General features: G+C 38.3%; 1 protein-coding gene across 1 annotated transcript; it reads right to left on the minus strand.

Moving 5' to 3' along the window:
• Positions 1 to 2,227: 2,227 nt before the first annotated feature.
• Positions 2,228 to 27,529, minus strand: LOC307126346 (NACHT, LRR and PYD domains-containing protein 3-like; the record flags this gene model as incomplete). Its single annotated transcript, XM_079816809.1, has 11 exons — positions 2,228 to 2,310; positions 2,444 to 2,549; positions 3,495 to 3,753; positions 14,070 to 14,231; positions 14,920 to 15,093; positions 15,191 to 15,364; positions 15,463 to 15,636; positions 15,735 to 15,908; positions 16,436 to 18,221; positions 18,772 to 18,834; positions 27,268 to 27,529. The coding sequence occupies 11 exons, from the start codon at positions 27,527 to 27,529 to the stop codon at positions 2,228 to 2,230; spliced, it is 3,417 nt and encodes a 1,138-aa protein (XP_079672935.1).
• Positions 27,530 to 27,890: the final 361 nt, after the last annotated feature.

A 27,890-nucleotide genomic window follows, 5' to 3' on the forward strand; every position in this document is an offset into this window, starting at 1 on the left:
TCTGCAGACTATGTGCGTTACGGATAGTCGAGGGCAGCTTATTCCATAATTTAGGGCCAATAACACTAAAAGCCCTTCCTCCCATAGTAGAGCATTTAAACTTGGGGACAACAAGTAGGTTTTCATTGCTGGATCTGAGGGTCCGGGCAGGAACATATGGTTGGACTAACTCAGCAAGATATTGTGGTGCAGGGCTGTGACTGGCTTTATAGACTAAAACTAACAGTTTAAACTCGATGCGACTGGCCACAGGAAGCCAGTGAATTTGGTTGAGGATGGGAGTGATGTGTACTGATTTTTTATTAAATGTTAGGGCTCGAGCAGCAGAGTTTTGCACCATTTGGAGGCGATGTATAGCCTTAGTTGGTAAGCCGCTGTATAAGGCTTTACAGTAGTCTAATCTGGAGGTTATAAAAGCGTGAATAACAGTTTCAGCATCGTTAAAGTTGAGGGATCGACGGATACAAACAATATTTCGCAGATGGAAAAAGCATGACTTTACTGTCTGACCAATATGCGAGTCGAAAGATAACGTTGAGTCAAGCAATACTCCCAGATTTCGCACGGTTTTTGAAGGTGTAATCAATGCCAATAAAAACGTCATAACGTGGCAAATTTTGTGATTTAGGGCCAATCAACAGGTTTTCAATTTTATCAGTATTAAGCTGTAAGAAGTTAACAGTCATCCAGGTTTTAAGTTCAAATAAGCTGAGTTGGGTTTAACTGTGAAATAAATCTGAATATCATCAGCGTAACTATGAAAGGCAAGACCATGTCGTCTGATTATCTGACCTAGTGGCAGCACATAAATGAGAAATAAAAGAGGACCAAGTACAGAACCTTGAGGTACACCATGAGTGATAGTAACGGTACTGGATCGATTTTTACCTATCCTTACAAACTGCTGTCTATCAGATAGATACGAGGTCAACCACCGAAGAGCAGCACCAGTGATGCCTATTGCAGATAGTCATGAAAGGGGCGTGAACATGAAGAAGCTCTGTTAAGTATAATGGGGCCGAGCCATTTAGGCATTTCAAAGTTCGAAGTAAAATTTTAAAATCAATCCTGTAATGAACAGGGAGCCAGTGGAGGTGACGCAACACAGGTGTGATATGGTCCCTCTTCCTCTTTCCTGTCAAGAGGCGTGCAGCAGCATTCGGGACTAACTGCAGATGCTGAATCGATGACTTATCTAGGCCTACATATAAAGAGTTACAATAATCAAGACGAGAAGTTATAAGGCCATTTATTACCCTTTCTAAATCTTTAGGATGGAGATATGCCTTTACCTTGGCTATAGTTCTCAACTGGGAAAAAAAAGATCTAACAGTGGTGGATATCTGTTTATCAAGCTTAAATGCACCATCCAACACAACACCTGAATTTTTTTACATTCAGGGGCAAATAAATTTGAATGTCATCTGCATAACAATGGAAAGAGACATCATACCTCTCAAAGATGGAGGCCAGGGGCAGCATGTACAAAGAAAATAAAATGGGGCCTAAGACAGAACCTCGAGGGACACCGCAGGTTAATGGAGCCATTTCAGATGAATAATCACTGAGGTGGACAGAGACGCTCCTGTCAGTTAAATAGGATTGAAACCACCTTAGTGCAGTACCTTTGATTCCCACACAATTTTCCAACCGTGACAAGAGTATTGAGTGGTCCACAGTGTCAAAGGCTGCAGTAAGGTCTAAAAGCACTAAGACAGCAGAGACTCCTGAGTCAACCGTTAAAATCAAGTCATTAAAAACTCTTAAAAGTGCAGTTTCAGTGTATGTAACAATAATGCATGGCAGTTTTTCGCCATCTGGCAAATGACCAAAGCTTGAACTCCTCACAGCATCGGCCCGAATACACAGGACTGTTTTGTGACTCACACACATCAGCCTTATATGGACCGTTTGGATCAAGACTGCCTCCACAACGTATTAAATATATATATTTCGTTGATTTAATGTCTTTATACAATGTATTAAAATAGCTAGGATGTTTACTGTATGTAAATCAAACTTTGTACGCCAGTAACTGTGGAAATCCTGTATCTCTACTTTCAAATCGCAGAATGATAGTGTGTGGTATCTTCCCAATCGCAGGAACCCGCCTGTACCGAATCTCGTTCACAAATTACAATAATATGCATTATTACAAAAGTACCAGCTTACTAAGAATAGAGGCTTAAAAATATCACCCCTTTTGATTAGCCAAGAGGAGGGGTTTTCAACAGACAAAGGGAGACTCGCGCCTTTGGTCTCCCGGACGTGATTGGGTCATCTCAAAAATAAGGGCGTCAGCCATCTCATCTATAAGAACAAAAACTGACCGTTAACTCTTTGCATTCCGCCAACGAGAGAGACCCCTTGGCATTCCGCCACGGAGAGAAAGACCACCCTTGGCATCCTGCCACAGAGAGAAAGACCACCCTTGGCATCCCACCACAGAGAGAAACACCACCGGCATTCTGCCAAGAGGGAGAAAGACCGCCAGCTTCATAGAACAACTTTTCTAGCGCCCGAAAATTCTCCCGGGACATGAAGAGAATCTGAAGAGAATCAGAGGCCATTCGAACTCAGACACATACACAAGAAGCCAGAGCAAAGCAAGTATTTTATTTCACAATCAAACTGCGGTTAAAAGGTTGTCTGAATTATTCCTGTTTACGGGATTATTAATTTCTTGAGGTCTCTTGTAAAGGGCTGCTTGATAAAGTTGTGTCTCTCTCTCTCTCTCTCTCTCTCTCTCTCTCTCTCTCTCTCTCCCTCATTCATTCTCTCTTTCCTTAATTCTCTCTTTCCTTCATTCTCTCCACCTCTATATTATTTGTTAAGTTTGATTTTTCCCTGTTTGTACCATATTGTTTGTTTTCTCCCTATATATATATATATATGCATACTTCCCTTGTGTGAATCGTAGTTCTGTATATTCTAGTTGTTTTATTAAAACTCAATAATTTAATTTAATTGAATCCATATTATTTTGCTCACAAATATCAAGTCAATGAGACGTAATATCTTAGCTACCAATCAAGCTTGATTTTCTTGTTACTACTTCAGTAATACAAATTGTACAAACATAGGAAATATTATTTGTCCTGATCAAGCAAATTAATGTTTCTTAAAGTTTGTAAGATTGATAATTGACGAAGAAATCTAATTTTCAAACTCGTAGGACGAGAAGAAATTATAGATAACTGAAATCAATTTGGGATAAAGGCTACTTTTACATGATTAAAGGTTCCGTTATAAGTTAATATTTTGTGTGCAACAAGCAAATCATATTCATAGACTTTTAAAGCCGGACTGGATTTTTTAATAAACATTATTATTGATTAAAAATGTTTGCAGCTGAATAGAAACTACTTACTCCAAAACTTTAGATAGGAAAGACAGTTTCGAGATAGGCCTAAAGTTGGCTTTGGGGCCCGCCGCAATGCGCGCAGATTAGCCATTCTCCCACCAAGTCGACAATCAGGCCAAAATTTCCTCACCGTTGGGTTTCCCCGCCCGATGTCAGCCCACGGGGCACCATGTGTCAGGTTGGAGAGAGCCACGACAGGCTGCGACGCAACAGCAATCTGGCTGGGGAAAACAGGTCGAATCCATTGCCGGCGCGGGACCTCCGAGCACTGGCAGCCACAACCAGTGGGGCGACCACAGCCCCCACCACAGAGGAAACGATGGGGTACATCCGAAGACCTCAGGTAAGCCTTGAGGCGAACAAGCACTCCAGCACGCCTTCCACGTCTCCTGTAGCGCTTTTTCCGAGGGGAAATCACACGGGACACAGCGCAAGTAGTCTGGGATGTTCAACAACCATGGAGGGAGGCCTCCCGCCTGTTCTCCAAAACGATCGCCAAACAGTCCCACTTTCCGAGCTTCACAGGATACTCAAATGTCAAACAAAGTTTGGCAATCATATACGCGAAGGCTAGTTACATCCCGGCAGCAGAAACACAGGATTAAAACGGCAACAAACAAAGGACAAACACAGCATGGTACTGACAGACGGCTTGCCTTACACACTGGCGCCATCTTGGATTGACAATTATAGGCAGTCATATGCATCTTTGTGGAAGAATCCTGAAATTTGCATTGGTAAATCAGGGGTGTTTTGGAAACAATGGCATATTAAAGGAATAACTGTAATTGGTGATCTGTATGAGAATGGAATTTTTATGTCATACTCTGAATTAGTGGGAAAATATTGAGGGCCAGGGAAATTTTGGGAAATATCTGCAGATTAGACACTGTACCAAAAACAAATTCAATACAAGTGATAACCCTGTTTATGCCTATCTTCAGCTGCCACGTGAAGCTCAGACTGCTTCTATGTGTTACAAATCAATGCTTAATGTAACTGCAGATACCTGTAATAATCTGAAAACTATATGGCAGAAGGATTTGGGGATAGATATCCAGGAAAACGACTGGCTGTATATCATTTCTAATGTGGGTAAGAATATAAGGGAAGCTAGGGGGAAATTTATTCATTACAAAGTAGTACATAGATATTATTATACATCATCTAGGCTTTACAGAATGGGTATAGCAAGAAATAATCTATGCTGGAAATGTAAGGAAGAAGAGGGTACCTATTTACATATGATTTGGAAATATTCTTTAGTTCACCCATTCTGGTGTACAATTTTGGGAGTAATTGAATAGGGGATAGGATCTAATTTATCTGTGGAACCACGTCTATGCCTTCTTGGAGATAAATCAGTGGTACCCAACATAACAAAAAATGTATTTACCCTAATTAAGATTGGTTGTATTACAGCTGCCAGGATGATTTTACGCAATTGGAAATGACCAAGTCAAAACCCCAGACTTGAAAGATTGGATTGATGGTATGACTGAAATAGCTTCATATGAGAACATGTTAGGGAGAAAGATTAGTGAGAGAGAAATGAAAAAAACATGGGATCATTTTTGGCAACATATAAAAATGGTTTGAATAATTAACAACTGTTTAATTTCCATGTGCTTTTGTTATAATTGTATTCCACTGATGCTAACTAGTGGCTGAATGTTTTAACGCAAAGATGACTACTGAATTTCTTTTAATTTTGATGATTATAACTGACAACTAAGGAAAATCCCAAATTTCAGTATCTCAGAAAATTTGAATATTACTTAAGACCAATACAAAGAAAGGATTTTTATCTTGGCCAACTGAAAAGTATGAACATGAAAAGTATGAGCATGTACAGCACTCAATACTTAGTTGGGGCTCCTTTTGGCTGAATTACTGCAGCAATGCGGCATGGCATGGAGTCGATCAGTCTGTGGCACTGCTCGGGTGTTATGAGAGCCCAGGTTGCTCTGATAGTGGCCTTCAGCTCTTGTGCATTGTTGGGTCTGGCATATCGCGTCTTCCTCTTCACAATACCCCATAGATTTTCTATGGGGTTAAGTTCAGGTGAGTTTTCTGGCCAATTAAGAACAGGGATACCATGGTCCTTATACAAGGTACTGGTTGCTTTGGCACTGTGTGCAGGTGCCAAGTCCTGTTGGAAATCTGCATCTTCATAAAGTTGGTCAGCAGCAGGAAGCGTCCTGGTATACGGCTGCGTTGAGCTTGGACCTCAGAAAACACAGTGGACCAACACCAGGAGATGACATGGCACCCCGAACCATCACTAACTGTGGAAACTTTACACTGGACCTCAAGCAACGTGGATCTCCTCTCTTCCTCCAGACTCTGGGACCCTGATTTCCAATAAAATGCAAAATTTACTTTCATCAGAGAACATAACTTTGGACCACTCTGCAGCAGTCCAGTCCTTTTTGTCTTTAGTCCAGGTGAGACGCCTCTGACGCTGTCTGTTGTTCAAGAGTGGCTTGACACAAGAAATGCGACAGCTGAAACCCATGTCTTGCATACGTCTGTGCATAGTGGTTCTTGAAGCACTGACTCCAGCTGCAGTCCACTCTTTGTGAATCTCCCCCACATTTTTGAATGGCTTTTGTTTCACAATCCTCTCCACAGTGCGGTTATCCCTATTGTTTGTACACTTTTTTCTACCACATCTTTTCCTTCCCTTCGCCTCTCTATTAATGTGCTTGGACACAGAGCTCTGTGAACAGCCAGTGTCTTTTGCAATGACCTTTTGTGTTTTGCCCTCCTTGTGCAAGGTGTCAATGGTCGTCTTTTGTCAGCAGTCTTCCCCATGATTGTGTAGCCTACAGAACTAGACTGAGAGACCATGTAAAGGTCTTTGCAGGTGTTTTGAGTTAATTAGCTGATTAGAGTGTGGCCCCAGGTGTCTTCAATATTTAACCTTATCATAATATTCTAATTTTCTGAGATACTGAATTTGGGATTTTCCTTAGTTGTCAGTAATGTAATCATCAAAATTAAAAGAAATAAACATTTGAAATATATCAGTCTGTGTGTGATGAATGAATATAACATACAAGTTTCACTTTTGGATTAGTGTAATAAATCAACTTTTTGATGATATTCTAATTATATGACCAGCACCTGTAGATGGTATCGTTTGAAAGATTAGAACCTCAGCTTTCTTAATACCCAATCACGTTTGCATTTATGTTACATAGAAAAGGATAATAAGGTCTTAATTTGACCCCCCCCCCTTGAGAAAATAATATGAATAATATTAAATTTTATATCACACAAACTCACCAAAAATAGACAAGTCATATATCAAATGAAAGCTCTCACTCTCAAGAATATATTTCACTTTACCGTAACGTTATTATCAAAAGAATCACGAAGATGGAAATGACTCCTTTGAACAAGCAAACACATGAGTCATATTCCTGTTTGGATCACTTCTGCCTTGTGTAGCTACTAAGCGAGTATCTACTACAGCCACTCACAAATCAGGTAACCATCTGGACCTGATCTACACACGCTACTGCTCCACAGACAACACTTTAGTTACTCCACTGCACACCTCAGATCACTTTCTCATCACTCTTAACCTCCTACTGACTCCGGACACAACACGCACTCCTCCGCAGATCACCTTTCGGTGTAATCTACGCTCGCTCTCTCCCTCCCGTCTATCCACTATGGTTTTATCCTCACTCCCTCCACCTGCTCAGTTCTCAGCACTAGACACTAACAGTGCTACTGACACTCTTTGCTCCACTCTAACATCTTGCTTAGACAACTTCTGTCCCGTTTCATCCAGGCCAGCCCGCACAACCCCCTCTGCCCCCTGGCTGTCTGATGTTCTCCGCGAACATCACTCTGGACTCCGGGCGGCAGAGAGGAAGTGGCGCAAAACTAAAAACGCTACTGACCTAACCCTGTATCAGTCTCTTCTCGCCTCTTTCTCTACTAATGTCTCCACTGCTAAAACGACATACTACCACAACAAAATCAACAACTGCTCTGATTCTCGTGCACTTTTCAAAACATTCTCTTTGCTCCTTTGCCCCCCCCCCCCTCCTTCGTCAACTCTTACAGATGATGACTTTGCATAATTTTTCACAAACAAAACCTCCTCCATCAGCAGCCAATTCTCTACACCACAAACCGACACACACATATCAACAGCCATCACACACACACTCCCCTCCTTCTCTCTGCTCTCCGAAGCAGATGTCTCCAAACTCATCCTTTCCAATCATCCCACTGCCTGTCCGCTTGATCCTATCCCCACCCACCTCCTTCAGGCCATTTCTTCTTCTGTTACTCCTGCACTCACTCACATTGTCAACACCTCTCTTCACACCGGGACTTTCCCCACAGCATTTAGGCAGGCTCGGGTAACCCCACTGCTTAAGAAACCCTCTCTGAACCCAGCACTTTTAGAAAACTACAGACCGGTATCCCTTCTGCCTTTCATTGCAAAGACACTTGAGCGGGCTGTGTTTAACCAGCTCTCTAAGTTTCTTGAACAGAACAACCTCCTGGACATCAACCAATCTGGTTTCAAAAGTGGCCACTCAACTGAGACTGCCCTGCTCTCAGTTTACAGAAGCACTGAGACAGGCAAGAGCAGCTTCCAAATAAACAGTACTTATCTTACTGGATTTCTCTGCTGCTTTTGACACAGTTAATCACCAGATTCTCCTGTCAACTCTCATGAAGATGGGTATCTCAGGAACTGCTCTCGCGTGGTTCAAGTCTTACCTCTCAGGTAGGTCCTTCAGGGTGTCATGGAGTGGTGAAGTGTCTAAGTCACATCATCTAGCCACTGGCGTTCCCCAGGGCTCAGTGCTAGGACCTCTTCTCTTCTCCATCTACATGTCATCATTGGGATCTGTCATTCAGAAACATGGCTTTTCCTATCACTGCTATGCCGACGACACTCAACTCTACTTCTCATTTCAACCAGATGATCCATCAGTTGGTGTTCGTATCGCTGCCTGCCTAACAGACATTTCTGCCTGGATGAAGGAACATCACCTGCAACTCAACCTTGCAAAGACAGAACTGCTTGTGGTCTCAGCCAACCCAGCACTTCATCACAATCTCTCCATTCAGCTAGGTTCATCAACCATAACTCCGTCCAGGACAGCCAGGAACCTTGGGGTTGTGATTGATGATCAGCTAAAATTCACTGACCACATTACTGCAACAACCCGGTCCTGCAGATTTGCACTATTCAACATTAGGAAGATTAGACCCTTCCTATCAGAGCATGCCACACAACTACTGGTACAAGCTCTTGTTCTCTCCAGATTGGACTACTGTAATGCTCTTCTAGCGGGCCTTCCGGCATGCACTATCAAACCCTTGCAACAGATCCAGAATGCAGCGGCGAGGGTGGTCTTTAATGAGCCAAAGAGAACGCACGTCACGCCTCTCTTCATCAGTCTGCACTGGCTACCAATAGCCGCTCGCATCAAATTCAAGGCACTGGTGCTCACCTTCAAAGCAACCACTGGCTCTGCACCAATATACCTTAACTCGCTTGTTCAGACTTACACACCCTTTAGGAACTTACGTTCTGCCAGTGAACGACGCCTTGTGGTGCCTGGCATGAAATCGCTCTAGCGGACCTTTTCCTGGACCGCCCCCACTTGGTGGAATGACCTGCCTATCTCAATTTGTGCGGCCGAGTCTGTAGCCATTTTCAAAAAACATCTAAAGACACATCTCTTCCAGCAGCATCTGACCAATCAAGAATAGCACTTATCATTCTATTAATTTTCTGTCTGTCTAATTTATTTTAAAAAAATCTGTTCTGTGCTAATTAACTGAGACTTGTTACAGCACTTGCATATTGTTGCATAGTGTTGCCCTTGACTGCTCTAGTTGCTTCAATTGCCCTCATTTGTAAGTCGCTTTGGATAAAAGCGTCTGCTAAATGACTAAATGTAAATGTACTACCCTCAAACGCTATATCAGCTCGTTCCTTAGGTTGTTTTCTTCAAAATGAGAAATTAAGTGGTTAAAGTACTATTACTTGTTAAAAAAAAATCACTCAAAGACATAGGACCTCAATACATTGCAGATATGCTGATAGAATACAAACCCAACAGATCACTCAGATCATCACGATCAAGTCAGTAAGAAATACCAAGTGTTCATTCAAAGCAAGGAAAGTCTGCTTTTAGCTATTATGCCAGCCGTAGCTGGAACCAGCTTCCTGAACAGATCAGATGTGCTCCAACAGTAGCCACTTTCAAATCCAGACCCAAAACACATCTGTTTAGCTGTGCATTTACTGAATGAGCACTGTGGCACTGTACGTCCGACTGATTGCACCATATCTTATCTATGCATCATCTTTTTATTATTTTATTAGATGTTTTAGTTTCCTTTGTTCATTGTTGTTTTATCTATATATCATCATTTTATTCTTTTTAGTTCTCTTTACAACTGTATATTTCTATTTCGTATGCATCTGTCACCCTTTTATTTTTATCTTTTAAATTCTATTTACAACTGTTTTAATTATCCTTGTTTTTATTTTTAATTCTTACACATGGTATTCCTATATCTTATGTAAAGCACTTTGAATTGCCATTGTGTATGAAATGTGCTATACAAATAAACTAGCCTTGCGTTGCCTTGAGTGTGTGTGTGTGTGTGTGTGTGTGTGAGAGAGAGAGAGCGCAAGTGGTGTGTGTGTGTGAAAGAGAGTGTGTGTGTGTGTGTGTGTGTGTGAGAGAGAGAGAGAGAGCAAGTGTGTGTGTGTGTGTGTGTGTGTGTGTGTGTGTGTGTGTGTGTGTGTGTGTGTGTGTGTGTGTGTGTGTGTGTGTGTGTGTGTGTGTGTGAGAGAGAGTGTGTGTGCATGCGTGCGTGCATGCGTGTAGACGTACATTTTCGTATTCCTGCTGTAATCCTGATCTCTCCTCCATGATCCACACTACAAAACACACACAGTGACAGTTAATCAGTGAATACACACACACACATACACACAGTGACAGTTAATCAGTAAACACACACGCACACACTGTAGCTCAAGTCTGTAGCTCTGTACAGCCTTGCTTATGTTTGAATCTTTATTTTTATATTTCCTGTTTGTTCTACTGCTAAATCATCATACCTTGTTTAAAAATTGCCTATCACATTAAATTTGACATCGCTAGCTTTTAATCTAAATCACCATCACATGTTAGCATTTCGCTAGCATGTTAGCTTGTTAACTCAGCACCCGGGTCTCCCTTTTTCTGAGTTCATTAGTTGGATTAGTAAATAGTGTCCAGCAAACGATTGTGGTAAGTGGTAAGTTGGATTAATCAACAAACACGGTAAGTCATGTCTTCTCCTGTCATTATCACTTGCACCACATGTCGCATGTTTAGTGTAGGCTTCTCCGCCAGCGAACAGGGCTTAACATGTGATAAATGTAAGGAGATAGTTAGGCTGACGGAGAAGATTTCAGAATTAGAAACACGCATCCATACTTTATCTGAGAGTTGTGAGGATGTAACAGCTTTAGACACTGATTTGGATGCGAATAGCTTAGTGAACTCTGTACATTCTTCGGTCCCGGCTGCAGGGCCCTCGCAGCAGGGAAACTGGGTAACAGTGAGGCAGCATAGTCGCAGACCAAATAACCGCTTTTCCGTTCCGGTTAGAACATCAAACAGGTTCTCCCCTCTCAGTGAAGCACCCACTGAGTATCCTGTTGAAAGTGCCCTAGTCATTGGTGATTCTATTACACGGAATGTGAAGATAGAGACACCAGCCACCATAGTCACTTGTTTACCGGGAGCCAGAGCGCCTGACATCAATTAAAATTTAAAAGTGCTGGCTAAAGCTAATCATAAATTCTCTAAGATTATTATTCACGTCGGCACTAATGATGTTCGACTTCGCCAGTCGGAGATCACCAAAATTAACATTAAAGAGGTGTGTGAACTCGCTAGTACGATGTCAGAGGCTGTTTATTGTTCTGAACCGCTCCCTGTTAGGCGGAGTGATGAGATAGTTAGCAGACTATCATCACTCAATGGCTGGTTGTCTAAGTGGTGTCTGCAAAATAACATACCTGGACCTGAGGACCTGACCTGTTGAAGAAGGATGGCATCCATCCCTCCTGGGGTGGTTCCGCTCTTCTCTCTAGTAATTTGGCACATAGTCTTAGAGCTAAACCTTGACTCACTAGGGCCCAGGTCAGGAAGCAGACAAACTGGCTAAACCGACCATCTGCTAGCTGTCTCATGTTACCGGAGTCAGATAAATCACAGCACATAGAGACTCTTTCACCTAGATATTATCATATAGAGACTATGTCTGTTCCCCGAATAAAAAAAATACAGCCTTTTAGCACATAAACACAGCGTGTGTTGATGTGTGTGTCAATGAACAGATGTGATTTACCTGTTTATGAAGTTCATGATAATTATCAGTCACATGTAATTGCATTTGAATATGCCTTGCCGTGATATTCTGTATTACTCTTCATTGATAATGTTATATTATGTAATCCAATACTTAATTTTTGCATGGCTCTATGAGTTACTATCATTCTAGTAACTGAATCTCTCTTTATTTTATGTTATTATACACTTTATATTGAAGTTCATATGCAAATCTTTACATGAAGTTTAACCTCTTAACCGGATTGAGGACGCATTCGTCCTCAAGCTTTATTTGTTTAAATTAGCTCAAATGACTGTCAGATGTAAGTAATTACCATGTCAATCTATACATCATTTAAAAGATCTAAGAGTCAATCTTCCATTTTTTACCTCTGTTTTATTCTCAAAGTCTTATAGTGACAGTAATTTGCTAATGTGTGTCATGAGTTATGAATATGAAAACCGCGTCGGTACCGTTTGATAGTAATATGAGCCTCAGCTGATCTCATTCATAAAAAAACTCCTCTATTCTCCTCACGAAGACTCGCAACAAATCAACATCCCTCAGGGCTTTTAGTTCAAAAGTGTGCAGATGAGGAGAAATATTGATAGATTCTCATATGTCTGTGTAAAATTTCTAAACAGAGGAGTATTTTTTATTCAATACTTCCTCAAAATGCGCAGATGTAGCCTAATCATGAGCGATTGAGTCTCTTATGTGTTGTTTTCAATTCATGCTGGCAGCCGGAGGGCGCTCTGTGCACATGTAGTCCATATATGGTACAGACAGACAAAGAAGAACCATGTGCCATAATAGAAGTCCATAATAAAAGCTTTCTGAGATCGCGAAACATGCAAATAGAGACATTTGAAGACTAATAAACACACAATCGCGACGATGTATGGTTTGTCTGTGTTCTTTATACCATGTTAGGTGTATTCATAATAGATTATATTTATAATGCAATGCTATTCGACATAGCTTTTATCAAAATGCAGAAAATTGTAAAATGATATCTTTTCTGTCTGATTTTTTGATCCGAAGCCAAATGAGACCACAGAAGGTTATTTAAAACATCCCACTTGTGATATAAAGTAATTTTGGAGAAAAAACATGGTTTTAATCTTTATTGTATTTTGATTGTGTGCTAAGCTAACATGCTAGCTAGCCAATGCACCTGCCACCTGGGCAAATACGTTATTTTTATTCATAATTTTGAATAGACTGAAATGAAAAACCAACTGAAATGTTTCTATTGTCAACAACGGCATTTGAAGCACTTTAGAAGGTGAAGTGAGAAGTTTGATCATAAATGAGGTTTGAATAGAACTATTTAAATAGAAAGTCGTCAGTGATTACAATGAAGACAAAATAATTAAGATTATAAGAGCCATAACTAGGCCAGAGAGGTGTGAAAGTGTTCTGGGGAGACTGAAACTGAATGGGCAGTTTGCACCTCAAAACAATAGAGACAATAAACTGAATGGTAGCTCAGAAGAGATGGCAATAAACATCAGTTAACAGTTTAGAGAAATCTCAAAATAAAATCATATGACATGATCTTGAAAAACATTTAATAAAATTCAGAGTTTTAGACTTATCATCTTCAGATTTTAAATATAACATGGTCAGACATATGGCTTCAGCTGTAGTGCACTTCTAGATTGCTAAAATGCCAACTTCAATTTTATTTTCATAAAGATATTTCATACAAATATATTTCTAATAACTTTACAAAACTTTGAAGCTTATTATAGCTATTTTTGATTTAGAAAATAATTATAATTTTGAATTTACAGTAAACTGCCAAGTGTCTGCTTTCAAATGACGCCATACTTATGATTTTAGTGCAAAGGAATCATTAACTGTAACGGTTTTAGTCTGATTATGCCATCTTAGGATTTTTTCAAAAGCAGGGGTGAAGGCTAACAGGTTAAGTAAATTACCTCACAAGCAGTTCTGGATTTAAATGTGTTTACCATTTCTAACCACTAGTGCAGTGGTTCCCAACCTTTTTTACTCGAAGGCCCTTCTCCTCTCCGAATCAATACTGCAAGGATTTTGCGAACTATAATGCAGTCAAGACCTGCCCGAAACTACTTTAGCCGTGCATTTCCCTGAAAACAATTGCACACCTGAGAACGTTTGTCAGCCAATCTGAATGAAGCATTCAACAGCCAGTAGTATAACTAGAGCTAAACCTTTGTAAATTCTTAATAAAAACTTTTGTAAATGTATGGAAGAAATAAAGAGTAACTGATTTGTAATACGTAAACGTTGTAATTGTTTTGGAGTCTTCCAAAACTCTTCCTGCTCTACATACTTGAGTTTCTCCAGTATGAAGTTTGGATTGTTGAGCAGCTTGACTCCTGAATTTCCTGGGTGATTGTAGCTCAGATCCAGCTCTCTCAGGTATGAGGGGTTTGAACTCAGAGCTAAAGACACATATCCACAGCCTTCCTCTGTCACCATACAGCCAGACAATCTACAAAGACATACAGCAACAGTCCACATGACATTAGTTTGGCAATCTGACAATTGGTTAACATTATTACTTTTCTAAATGTTATTAAGTTGTCAGACATATTTGTATTATAGAAATTGTTATTTGAACATTCATAAATATTTCAGCCTTTTATTAGACATCATTTATTTTAACAGTTAAAAAAAATTACTCGCAATTTTCAAATTTCATTTTGAATTGAAAATATATAATTTACATTTAGACAAGAAACATTAACAGAGTCATACAAATAAGAGTGAATGTGTGGATTTTTTTATTAAATTATTAATTGCAAGTATTTCAAATGCATTTGGCCTGAACCCAGAGCCTCTGCATACCACTGTTCTCAGAGACATCATGTCATCAATGCATTCATATACGATGTGCCGACCAAGCAAGAATGGCAGGCAAACAGTTGTTTACGTTCGTTATTGTGGTACTACTACTCACTGTACTGTAAAGTGTTCTCAATGGTGAATGACACATGATGTAATCCAATAATGTTGTCTCTGGTCGTCTCGCTTCTGGTCTGTGTGCGTTCATGTGTTTTGGATCAGGCATGGCTTTGGATGCTTTCAATGCTTGCAGGCTAAAGTTAGCATTTCCCAGATCACCTATTGCACCTTTAAGTTTGCCTCTGAATATAGTTAATTATTTTAAAACCATTCACCTTATTATCTCAAGCTGACATTTTGGACTCTTCAGTCCATCAGAAAGAAACTTTACTCCAGAATCCTGCAGGTCATTGTCACACAGGTCCAGCTCTCTCAGGGAAGAGTTTGAGGATTGTAAAACTGAAGACAAACTCTCACAACATTGAGCAGTGAGCTTACATGTGGGAAATCTGAAGAAAAAGACCAATGTAATTGCATACAGAATAAATCGTAGCAGTACAATTTTTAATAATTAACTTATTGCAAAAAAAGTATGTGAACTCAAACCTCAGAATCTCCAGCTTACAGTTTGGACTCTTCAGTCCATCTGAAAGAAGCTTCACGCCAGAATCTTGCAGGTCATTGTTACTCAGGTCCAGCTCTCTCAGGACAGATTTTGAGAATTGTAAAACTGATGACAAACTCTCACAACACTGAGCAGTGAGCTTACATGTGGTAAATCTGAAGAAAAACACCAATGTAATTGCATACAGAATAAATCTTAGCAGTGCAATTTTTAATAATTAACTTATTGCAAATAAAAGTATGTGGACTCAAACCTCAGTATCTCCAGTTTACAGTTTGGACTCTTCAGTCCATCAGAGAGAAGCTTCACTCCAGAATCCTGCAGGTCATTGTTACTCAAGTCCAGCTCTCTCAGGACAGAGTTTGAGGATTGTAGAGCTGAAGACAAACTCTTACAACACTGAGCAGTGAGCTTACATGTGGGAAATCTGAAGAAAAGCACAATGTAATTGCATACAGAATAAATCTTAGCAGTGCAATTTTTTTATAATTAACTTCTTGCAAAAAAAAGTATTTGAACTCAAACCTCAGTATCTCCAGCTTACAGTTTGGACTCTTCAGTCCATCAGAGAGAAGCTTCACTCCAGAATCACGTGGGTCATTATTACTCAGGTCCAGCTCTCTCAGGACAGAGTTTGAGGATTGTAGAGCTGAAGACAAACTCTTACAACACTGAGCAGTGAGCTTACATGTGGGAAATCTGAAGAAAAACACAATGTAATTGCGTACAGAATAAATCTTAGCAGTGCAATTTTGAATAATTAACTTGTTGCAAAAAAAGTATTTGAACTCAAACCTCAGTATCTCCAGCTTACAGGTTGGACTCTTCAGTCCATCAGAGAGAAGCTTCACTCCAGAATCCCGCAGGTCATTGTTACTCAGGTCCAGCTCTCTCAGGACAGAGTTTGAGGATTTTAAAACTGAAGACAAACTTTCACAGGACTGAGCAGTTAGATTACAGCACTGTAGCCTGTGTAGAGAACAAAAAAAACAGTGACAGTAATGCTTATTAGGTAACGTTTATAATCTGGAGCTTGGGAAAACCTTTGACTCTACCGATGCAAGCAAAGCTAAAACAATTTTCTCTTCATAAAATATCAAACCATTATTTGTATCACATACATTACATTTATTCATTTTTCTGAACACTCTTTGCCAACAAGTAAAATTAAGGCCCAATTAAAAAGACTAACAATGTATATAAATGAATGTAAATGAGACTCTTACAGTGCTCTTCTGGTGTTTTTGATCACTGGCAGCAGTCTCATCAGTGCTTCATCAGATCTTCTGTATTTCTGCAGTTCAAACATCTCTTGAGTCTTTTCTGACATGAGGAGCACAAACGCCAGACCAGACCACTGAGCAGAGGAGAGATTCTGTGCTGAAAGATTTCCCGAGCTCAGTTTCTTCGGGATTTCCAGCACCAAGTCATCTTTCAGTTCACTCAGACAGTGGAAGAGATTGATGGTCCTTTCCACTGATTTCTCCTTCTCTATTGTCTGTTTGATATAGTCAGCAGTGTTTTTCATGTTCTCTGATTTGAGTTCCAGTCCTGGCAGTAGTTCCTTCAGGTCACTCTGATTGGCCCCCAGTGAGAGACCCAGAAGGAACCGGAGGAAAAGGTCCAGGTGTCCGTTCTCGCTTTGTATAGCCTTCTTGACTGCAGCATTATGAAGCTGAAACAGTGGCTTTGTGGACAGTTTCCATACTAGTTTTTTTTTCCGGGATTGAAGAAATAGGTCCGCTTTCTCATCTTTGCCCATCAAAAACACATAAAGAGCAGCAAGGAATTCCTGGACACTGAGATGAATGAAGCTGTAAACGTTTCTTGCCTTTTCTTCATGAAATATCTGAGTGCATAACCCAGAGTACACCAACCCTTCACTGACATCTAGTCCACATTCCTCAAGATCTTCTGTGTAGAAAATCAGGTTTCCTTTCTCCAACTGTTCAAAGGCCAGTTTCCCAAGCTTCAGAATAATCTGATCAAAAGACATTGCATTGGCTTTAGGTTCAGTGTATTTTTCTTCCATCTGTTGCTTCTGAAAAATCAAGAAGCTTGTGTACATCCCTGTGAGAGTTTTAGGTGTTTTGTCATTGCTCTCTCGAGCCAGGAGAGGCTGAAGAACAATGAGAGAGATCCAGCAGAAGACAGGGATATGACACATGATGTACAGGCTCCGGAATTTCCTAATGTGCCGGATAATGTTTTCAGAAACCTCAGGACTGCTGTTATTTTTGAAGTATTGGTATTTCTGCTCATCGTTGAATCCTCGCACTTCTGTTACTTGATCAATGTAGTTTCGGTCTATCTGTCCGGCTGCTGCTGGTCTGGATGTGATCCAGATGAGAGCAGAGGGAACCAGGTGTCTCTTGATCAGGTTCATTATTATCTTACTCACTGTTGTTTTTTGGTTTACATCTGTAAATCCATCATATTCTTTAAAGCTCAAAGGGAAGCGGCATTCATCCAGCCCATCAAAGATGAACATAACTTTACCATCACCTTCAGGAAGAGAGGGCAGTTCTTTAGTACCACTGAAGAAGTATTTGTTAAGCAGTCCCATGAGACTGTACTGTACTTTAATCATTTTCAATTTATGGAATGGAAGTGGAAATATAAAGACTATATCCTGATTTTCTGTTCCTTCAGCCCAGTCAAGGATGAATTTATTGACAGAGACAGTTTTTCCCACTCCTGCGATCCCAATTGTCAGCACTTTTCTGTTTTGTCGACCCGTGTCACACTGGACTTTGAACATGTCATTACACTCGATTGGCTTCTCCTTGGCAGTTATATGGTTGTGATTTGATTCGATCTGTATCACCTCATGGTTGTTAATTCTTCCTCCAGTCTCATTCTCCACCACATATAAATCAGTGTAGATATCTTTCAGGTATTCCCGATGACCCGTCATTGAATTACCTATCAATATCTGCTCATAGTCCTTTTTTAATATGTCCTTCAGTCTGAGGCTGGTCTCTGTGTAATCATCGTCGTATGCAGTTGAGCCTTTAAGAAAGATGGGAAAAGACAGCAAAGACTATGTGATCATATTTTTCATAGATTCATGCTTCTACTATATTCAAATTAATCACACTCTTACTGCAATAGTGTTTACTAACACTGATTATGCTGAAGCTGACAACATGTATGGTAATGCCTTGACTAATGCGGACTCAAATGCAATTGGTTTCAATATTAACATTTTTATAATAATTTTATTTTTCTAATTCCTTTTAGAGCATTTATTGGATTGTCACTAATTGAACTTAAGCACCTTTAAAAATTATTAACACCTTTTTTATCAAACCATTGACACCAAAATAGCACACCAAATAAGACAAAAGATTGTATAAGGGTTAGGTTGTGGTTATTAAAATGACCCTTCATGTGTAGTAGTTGCTTGCAGATGTTTTAATTCAGGGTTTAAGACCATTCGTAAAATCATGACTATACACTGTTAAATGTACTTGTATAAGATGTTCTTCTTGGCCCTGTAAGTGTTGCTTGCTGTCATATTTGCTTTTATTTCCATGTACAGGCAGTGACTGTTATTTACCCGATATCTCTTTCGAATCAGCTCCAACAGTGGCAGATGTCTTTATATTGCCTTCAGCCTGACCTGGGAAACATAAATCACACAAACACAGCAGAAGTTTAAGTCAAACCATCACATTGGTTAACCCTCTGAAGTCTGAGCTATTTTTAGGGCCCTTTTAAGTTTTGACATACTCTGACATTTGTGCTTTTTTCAGGTGCTTATAAACACATTAATGGCAAAAGTGGTTTTTGAAAAAACAAAAAATGTAATTGTAATAATGAGCTGATAGTGAGCTGCATGAATGAGCCTCGGGTAGGTGACTAAGCAACAGGACATAAGAAATATATTTTGTTGTAGTTTATTTAGAATATAGTTATCAAAGGCACATTACAAAGGCATATTATATGTTAAATTATCAAAAGATTTGACTACTATTTTTAATAATTTTGAAAACTTTTTTCCTAGTCATTTCAATGGAAAACATTTTCTGAATCATTTCTTTTTGTCACTTTTCACAATATAATAACTTTAAAAATTTATTAGGCTATAATATTTAAACATTAATCTGAAACAAAATACGTTTTAATGGCTACACCAAGTAGCCTTTTGTACACAAAACATATAGCATCTGAGCAGAAATTTCCAAACAAAAGCTTTTTTGATGTGACACTAGGCTACTTTACAATAAACACTTCATAATCTGTCCAAAACGGGCCAAAGAAAGCTTGTCTACACAGTCTTTCGTCTATGAAATTTTATGTTGCAGCAGGATACATTTTTAAACAGTATTTTGTGGTTTAATATTCACAGAGATTGACAGAATAAACCAGACTGTCCTTAAAAAAAAAAGACTCTATAGGTCGTTTTTTAAGCACCTTATTGCGACTTTTATTTACGTTTTAAAGTCATGCGCCCTCTAGCTGACGTAAAAATGAAAAACAGTTACGTGAAAACAGACGTATGACTGTTGTTACCAATCAAAATGTAACGGTGTTCATTTAACCCTCTGGGGGTCTTCAGCCATTTCTGACCCAAATTATTATTATTTTTTTTAATGTTAAAAATCGTAGCTTCATCGGAATGGTGCGAAACTTTGTGACTTTATTAGTACTTGGTATATGAACACACAAAACAATTGGGGACAGGATTTGAAAAGTCTAAGTGGTCGTAAAAAAAATAGTCACACTCAGGGTCTTCGGGTCAAAAATTACCCCCATAGGAAATGAATGGGAAATTGGCAAAAATATGAAAATACAGAGTTTTTTTGTGTGTACAATCTACAAATCAGCCACAATGCAGAATAAAAGCACACAACAGTGAAGGGGTGAATCTCTAAAACATCAAGAGTGCAAAAAAGACTAATACACTCACACACACACTTATACACACAAAAACACACGCACACACAAAGGAACGTGTGTCATTGCAAAAGCTAATTTTGTGAAAAGTGTGAAATAAAAGCAATTATTCATCAAAGTAAAAAATGAAGCGCACAGCAATGAAAGCATGTGACTGTAAGCCATAAAGGTTGCAAAATAGACACACTCACACACACACACACACACACACACACACACACACACACACACACACACACACACACACACACACACACACACACACACACACACACACACACATAGGGGAAATATGAGACTGATGAAACTATAAAAGAGAAATGTGAGAATATGTGAAATAAAATCAATGAATCAAATAAAGGGGAGACATTGGATCCAAAATGCAAAAGTCACATAAAAGTGTCTCTCTCTTGGACACACACACACACACACACACACACACACACACACACACACACACACACACACACACACACACACACACACAGACACACACACACACACACACACACACACACAGTAAGATTTCCATTTACTGTTTGTTAATTATTATACTTTTGCTGTTATTTTAGTTTTTAGTTCATAATTGCTGTTGCCAATTTAAAAAAAAGAGTTACTGTTCATTGAATTGTACAAAAAAGGATTTTAATGAAAATGTTTATTATAAAAGGTTAATAAAATAATGTTATGACTGAAAGGATTGCCTTTTTATTAAGTTACAATTAAAACAATGGGTAACAAAATGCTTTCCATTTGTTCTCTTTCTAATGCAATGTTCAGGTTTGACTGTATTATAAAGTAAAACTGGCACTTCAAATGACCATTTAAACCAACCAAACAAACAACTTGACAAAAATAGTCTTTGAGAATCTCTTATTATATATTAAAATCCACAACCTGAAAAAAAATAGGCAAATATGTGCAAAAACAACTAGAATTCACAAACCTTTCTACAGAGAGCTGTAAATCCATCTAGTGGCTAAAATATGATATTGCATGATAATAATGCTCACTGCTTCCACCAGATGGCACCAATCTGATTTCAAAAATTGTTTTCTATTTGCCTAGTCTCTACTTTAACCTGAAATTAACAGCATTAATAAAAAAATGCAAAAAATTATATATATATATATATATATATATATATATATATATATATATATATATATATATATATACATTTTCTATTATATTCAATGGGAAAAAATTGATCATAATTATTGCATAAATATTCATTATTATCATAAAATAAAATAAAAAATAGAAAGAAACAATAATATTGAACAAAAATAAATTTAACTTCTTAACCCGAACCGGTTCGTGGGCGGGGAGGTTGACGGAAGTGGGCGTGTGTGTACTTTTATTTACTTTTGTTTTATATAAAATATTCAATCAACTATCACAAACTATGCGTCATTTGAAAGCTAAAACACTCAAGATTCATGTTCTGAACTTGTTTTTGCAATAAATACACCAGAGAGGAAAGGGTTAAATAAAACGCTAAAGGACCAGCCATGTAAACATAAGCATAATATTAGCGGTACTAGTTCAGATCGGACGAATCCAATAAACACCCGCATACATTTCCAGCAAGAATAGTCTCTTCCACGTGAAATGGATTATCCCTCATCTCTCTCCTTCAATCAGAGTCTCTCCTGGGATGCATCATATAGAGGAAGCGGCTTACAGGCTTGGTGAGCTGTCAATCATTGCGCCCATGGTTTTCGTTGGATAAAGGCACTCGGTGCCTAGCCAATGCCTTTCCAACAAAGGTTTGATTGATGGACTTAGTAACCAATCAAAAGGCATTATCTTGCGCAGTTTACGTAAGTAGGCTTTGGTGAATACTGTTTGTGCGCTGTCGGCGCGCTCTCTATGGCAGAAACTGCAGTGGAGCGCGCAGACTCTTACTGACACTTCTTATCAGCTAAATTAGTTTTTTACACTTTGTAATCTCTGTAAATAGTTGCTTTAGTTTTTCAGTAACTGTTTATCCATTATAATTAGCAGTTTATTGCAGTTTATTGCAGATTTATTTGAATGAAAAACTACTCTTTACAATAGCAAATGTTCTGAAATAAATTGCCTTTTTGAAAGGACTCCTGGACTTTTCTTGACATAAAAGCTTACAGAAGCTACATTACTGAGAGAATCATCCTCATATTTGTATCATGACATGATTAGACATTCAGTTTTATATTTAAGTTATTTTCAGGCTCTTAACATTAAATTATAATTTTTTTCCCTAAGTGAAAAAAAAAAAAAAAAAAAAAACGTGAGTCACTTACATGTATATTTACATGTATATTACTCTGTTCCCATATTACTTTGAGTTATTATGACTCTTGGGTAGCAACATTTCAAGTGTCTAGTTTAAAATAAGACCAGATTTATGAATATAGACCATAGGGTTTAAGAGCTGCAGACATTTTCATTTGGGTATATCGTTTTCAAAGAATTCTCAAAAATAGGGGGGCAGGTTAAGAGGTTAATTGATTTTACTGAAAAAATAATAACAATTTATTTCAGGGGTCGGGTCATTTTTTACCCGAAGGTCCTGAGTGTGACTGGAAAACGAAGAACCCCAGAGGGTTAAATACAATGTGTGGACTTTTTACCACCATTTGTCATATTTCCATTTAGCAAAAATATTTTTTTATTAACAAATACACCCACCCCACCCCTAAACCTAGCCAAGGAGCCCGTGCATATACACTTTATGTTCCCCGGGATCGAACCCACGATTGAATGATCACATGATGTTGTATTTTGCAATGCTCTATCAATTGAGCTACGCAAAACCCAAAATATGACGCAAATAAAAGGAAAGAAAGCATTAAAATGAAAGTGTTCTGTTGTCAATAGGGGCGCAAAGTAAACGCTCCTATGGGTCGTATTTCAGGGAAGTGACAAACAACCTATATAGGCATATTGGTTGGAGGACATGTTGGAATAAACTTACCTCACAATTGGCTGGCAGTTGCTCTTAGAAATAAACAGCTTTTTCTAAGGTAAATTATTCTAGGATTATTCCACAACACGTTTCAAAACGATGTAAAGTACATGCCGGACTGTTGATGTGTTTGAGTTGATGTGGCCGTCTGTTCTCATGGATCGTCAGTATTTGAACCTCAAAGAGCGCGTGCGCCATGGGCATAGCGCATTAGCAGATAATGAAGAGGCTTGTGAATAACTGACATCACTCTCTTTACAAACAGATAACATAAACAGAGAATATTTGTTTTCAATTTTATTTATATTATTTAAAACCTGACATTTCAACGTTTCTTTAGACATATGTCTCATGTTTCTATGATAAGTTTTCACTAAGCTAGAGTTCCTTTTTTTGAATACTATCAGATTAGACATCATTGAGAGAGAGGCTGCAGATGTTTGCAGATGTCGCGCATCATGTTTGTTTTCTTTATTTTGCAAAAAGCACAACATTTTGTTTTTTATTGTGACTGTACACAAATAAAAGTAGAAAATTAACAGATTATAATGATGTATATAACTTGCCAGTTATTTGAGTCTCTTTGGCACGGATAAGAAAAAAATTGAGGCTGTCGCGCCAACGTAATCTTCGACCTCTAGGGGTTAACAGTTAATAACATTAAGTGGTGGAAAGAGTACTGAAAAAGCACACCAAAGTAAAAGTACTGTTACTTGTATAAAAAAATTTTAGTGCTAGTAGAGTAAAAGTACCTGTCCAAAATACTACTCAAAGTCGGAATAAAACATAGCCCTTTTAAAAGTTCTCAAGAGTAGTGAGTAGTGAGTATTGTGTAAAAAGAATCTGTGAAGAATTCTGTAAAAAGAATACACTTCAGAAATCAGAAGTGAGTAACTCACAATTTTCACCACTTATTATTTTTGCTTGCAATTAAAAAGTAAACCTGATTTAAATATAAATCTGATGTTTTATGAACGTTATTTGCTGTATACATGGACTAAAATTTTAAATCGCCATCTGAGAACATTACATTAAAATATGCACTTCAATAAGCCGACAGAAAGCAGGTTAATGCGTTTACATGCTGAGCGAAATGGATGCTAAAAAAGCGCTAACAGAATACGTACCATTTGTGCATGTATTAGAAAATGTAATATTCTGCAGTCAATTTTTAGTAGATTTCAGTCATCATACACAGTAACCAGCAACAACACCCTTTCATAAAGTGCGCGTGCCTCTCACTCTAGGCTGGTGGTCGCTATCATGGCTGATTTGACTGAAGTCACAGGACTGATTAACATAATGAGAAAAATAAACATAATGTAGCGACGGCGGGTTTAGGGAAAATAGCGCAATGAATGTACCAATACAGCAATTAAAATGTACTCAAGTAAAAGTAAAAGTACACTGTTTTTAAACTACTTAATCCTCTGGTGCTCTTCGGTCATTTCTGACCGGAAAATTTTCTGTTTTGAAATGTTAAAAATCACAGAATGATATGAAATTTGGTGACTTTTCTTGCATTAGGTATGTAAACACAAGAAAAAATTGGGGTCATGATTCGAGCATGCTAATTGGTCGTAAAAAAAAAGTAGCGTTCATTGTCTTCGGTCATAAATGACCGACCATAGGAAATTAATGGGAAATCGGCAAAAACACAAAAATTCACAGAATATTTGTGTGCAGTGTTGAGAATAACGGCGTTACAGATAAACGGCGTTACTAACGGAATTACTTTTTTCAGTAACGATCAAACGAATTACTGTTTCTTCCGTTACAACGCCGTTAGCGATACTGAGAAAAAAATGCGGCGTTACTATAATTGAGCTCATTGAAGCGGTTTTCTCTCCAGAGTCTCTCCACGTCGGTGGCAAGTAATTCTATTTCTAATCTAATGAAGCCTCACGTCATCACAGCCACAACATTAGTGGCTAAAAACCCAGGTGATAACGTGAGCTCCACTACCAGAGGAGTAGTAAAGAAGTACTGATACTATTTACACTATATTTACACTATAGTAGGTCTACTGATAATATTTACAATAATATATTGAATTTGATAGGTGTCTCTCACATTGTTCCACAGCAACATTACAATAGTGTACATTAATGTACAATGTTTTATAATAATAATTTATTCTATTTAGTGTCCAATTCATTCATTTAACATATTTAATATTGGGGGCATCCAAGTTATTTGACATATTTGAACATTTGAAGAAAAAAAAAGTAACACATTAGTTACTTTCCCTGGTAATTAGTTACTTTTATAATGATGTAACTCAGTTACTAACTCAGTTACTATTTGTAAGAAGTAACTTGTAACTATAACTAATTACTTTATTAAAGTAACGTGCCCAACACTGTTTGTGTGTACAATCTACAAATCGGCCACAATGCTGAAAAAAATACACAGCTGTAAAGGGCTGACACTCTAAAACATCAAGAGTGTGATATTGACACATCCGCTCACACACACACGCACACACTTATACACACACACACACACACACACCTATGAAAAACTGAGCCTATGAACCACATTTGGATTTTTTTTTAAATCACAGCTTCATCTGAAAAATATGAAACTTGGTGACTTTTCCAGCATTAGGTATGAAAAAAAAAAAAAAAAAAAAAATTAATAATAATAATTTGAGGGCATGATTTGAGCATGCTAAGTGGTCGTAAAAAAAATACTCCCACTTGTGCTCTTCGGTCAAAAACGACCCCCATAGGAAATGAATGGGAAATCTGCAAAAACACAAAAATTCACAGAATTTGTGTGTGTACAATCTACAAATCGGCCACAATGCTGAAAAAAGTACACAGCAGTAAAGGGGTGACACTCTGAAATATCAAGAGTGTGATATTGACACATCCACTCACACACACACACACACACACACACACACACACACACACACACACACACACGCACACTTATACACACACACACACACACACACACACACACACACACACATGTTTGTTTTTGTGAAATGTGAGGACATTCCATATGCGTAATGGTTTTTATACCGTACAAACCGTATTTTCTATCCCCTTACACTGCCCCTGCCCCTAAACCTAGCCCTCACAGGAGACTGTGCAGTTCACTTTCTGTGAAAAAAAACTTGTTCTGTATGATTTATAAGCATTTTGAAAAGTGAGGACATGGGGAACGTCCTCATATTTCACCCTCTTTTTGTAATACCTGTGTCATACCCATGTCATTATACACATTTGTGTCCTGATATTTCACAAAAACATGCCCACACACACACACACACACACACACACACACACACACACACACACACACACACACACACACACACACACACACACACACACACACACACACACACCACCTATGAAAAACTGAACCTATGAACCACATTTGGAATTTTAAAAAATCACAGCTTCATCAGAATGATATGAAACTTGGTGACTTTTCTAGCATTCGGTATGTAAACACACCAAAAAAATTGAGGGCATGCTTCGAGCATGCTAAGTGGTCGTAAAAAAATAATCCCACTTGTGCTCTTCGGTCAAAAATGACACCATAGGAAATGAATGGGAAATCTGCAAAAACACAAATTCACAGAAAAAAATCTACAAAAAAGTCTTTGAGATTTTTTTATATATATATATTCAAATCCATCAACAAAAAATCATTAAATGTGTTCAAAACAGAACTAGGGAATTCTCCATAGAGACCTCTAGTGATTACACCCATGGTTGCATGATTTCTTAAATAATTCTAAAAGAGGGCGCTAATCTGCCTTCAAAAAAATATATTTTGAAGGCCTAGTCTCTATTTTAACCTGAAATACTGCAATAATAATAAAAAAATTTAAAAATGTAAAAATTAAAAAGTAAAATTTTAAATGGCAAAAATAGACCATAATTATTGCATAAATATTAAAAAATACCATCAAATAATCTCAAAATACAAAATTAAAAAGAAAAAAATATTATTGAAGAAAAATAAATTGCATTGGTTTTACTGAGGTGGAGGAAGTTTAATTTTTAGGTGTCCGGTCACTTATGACCGGGAAGATCCAATGCAACCCCTAAACGAAAAGCACCAGAGGGTTAAAGTACAATTCCTGAGAAAAACTACTCAATTACAGTAACGAGAGTATTTGTAATTTGTTACTTTACACCACTGATAACATTACAGCCACAGTGAATTAAACGTTACCTTGTTTGTGATTGCTCTCCAGCTGCTGAACCAGTTTATTCTGGTTCATCTTCCTCAGGATCTCCACCATGATCTTCACAGCTCTTTCTGGTCCAAAACATTCCACCATCTTATCCACAGTATCTAACCTATCTGCATTCTCCATATAAGACTTTGATATACACTCATGATCATTCCTTAAGTGCCACCGAAACGTCTTCAGATTTGCTTCTCCCACTCCATTCAGTGATTTCAGAAGCTGACCTTCGAGCCATCGCGCCATCGCTCTTCAGATTCACAGCTGCAGGACAAAAAGAAAAAGATCTGAAGTAGTTTCACTCTTAACATGTGGACCTAAGCATTAAAATGTCATTTGGATTATGAAATGAAGCTGTAACTGGATCAGGACTCTCAGAGGCACCTCATCCAAACTAATCTGTTAAAGGGCTCCTATAATGCTCCTTTTTCTATCTGAAACATGCTAGCAGTGATAACCATAGCAACCACCCAGAATACCCTAGCAGCAACCATATATAAACACACTAGAAACCACCCTGAGTACCCTAGCAACCATATATAAACACACTAGCAACCACCCAGAATGCTCTAGCAACCATTTAGTAACACCCTAGAAAATTAGCGCT

This window comes from Gobio gobio (genome assembly GCF_949357685.1).
Source record: "Gobio gobio genome assembly, chromosome: 5".
Taxonomy (NCBI): Eukaryota; Metazoa; Chordata; class Actinopteri; order Cypriniformes; family Gobionidae; genus Gobio; species Gobio gobio.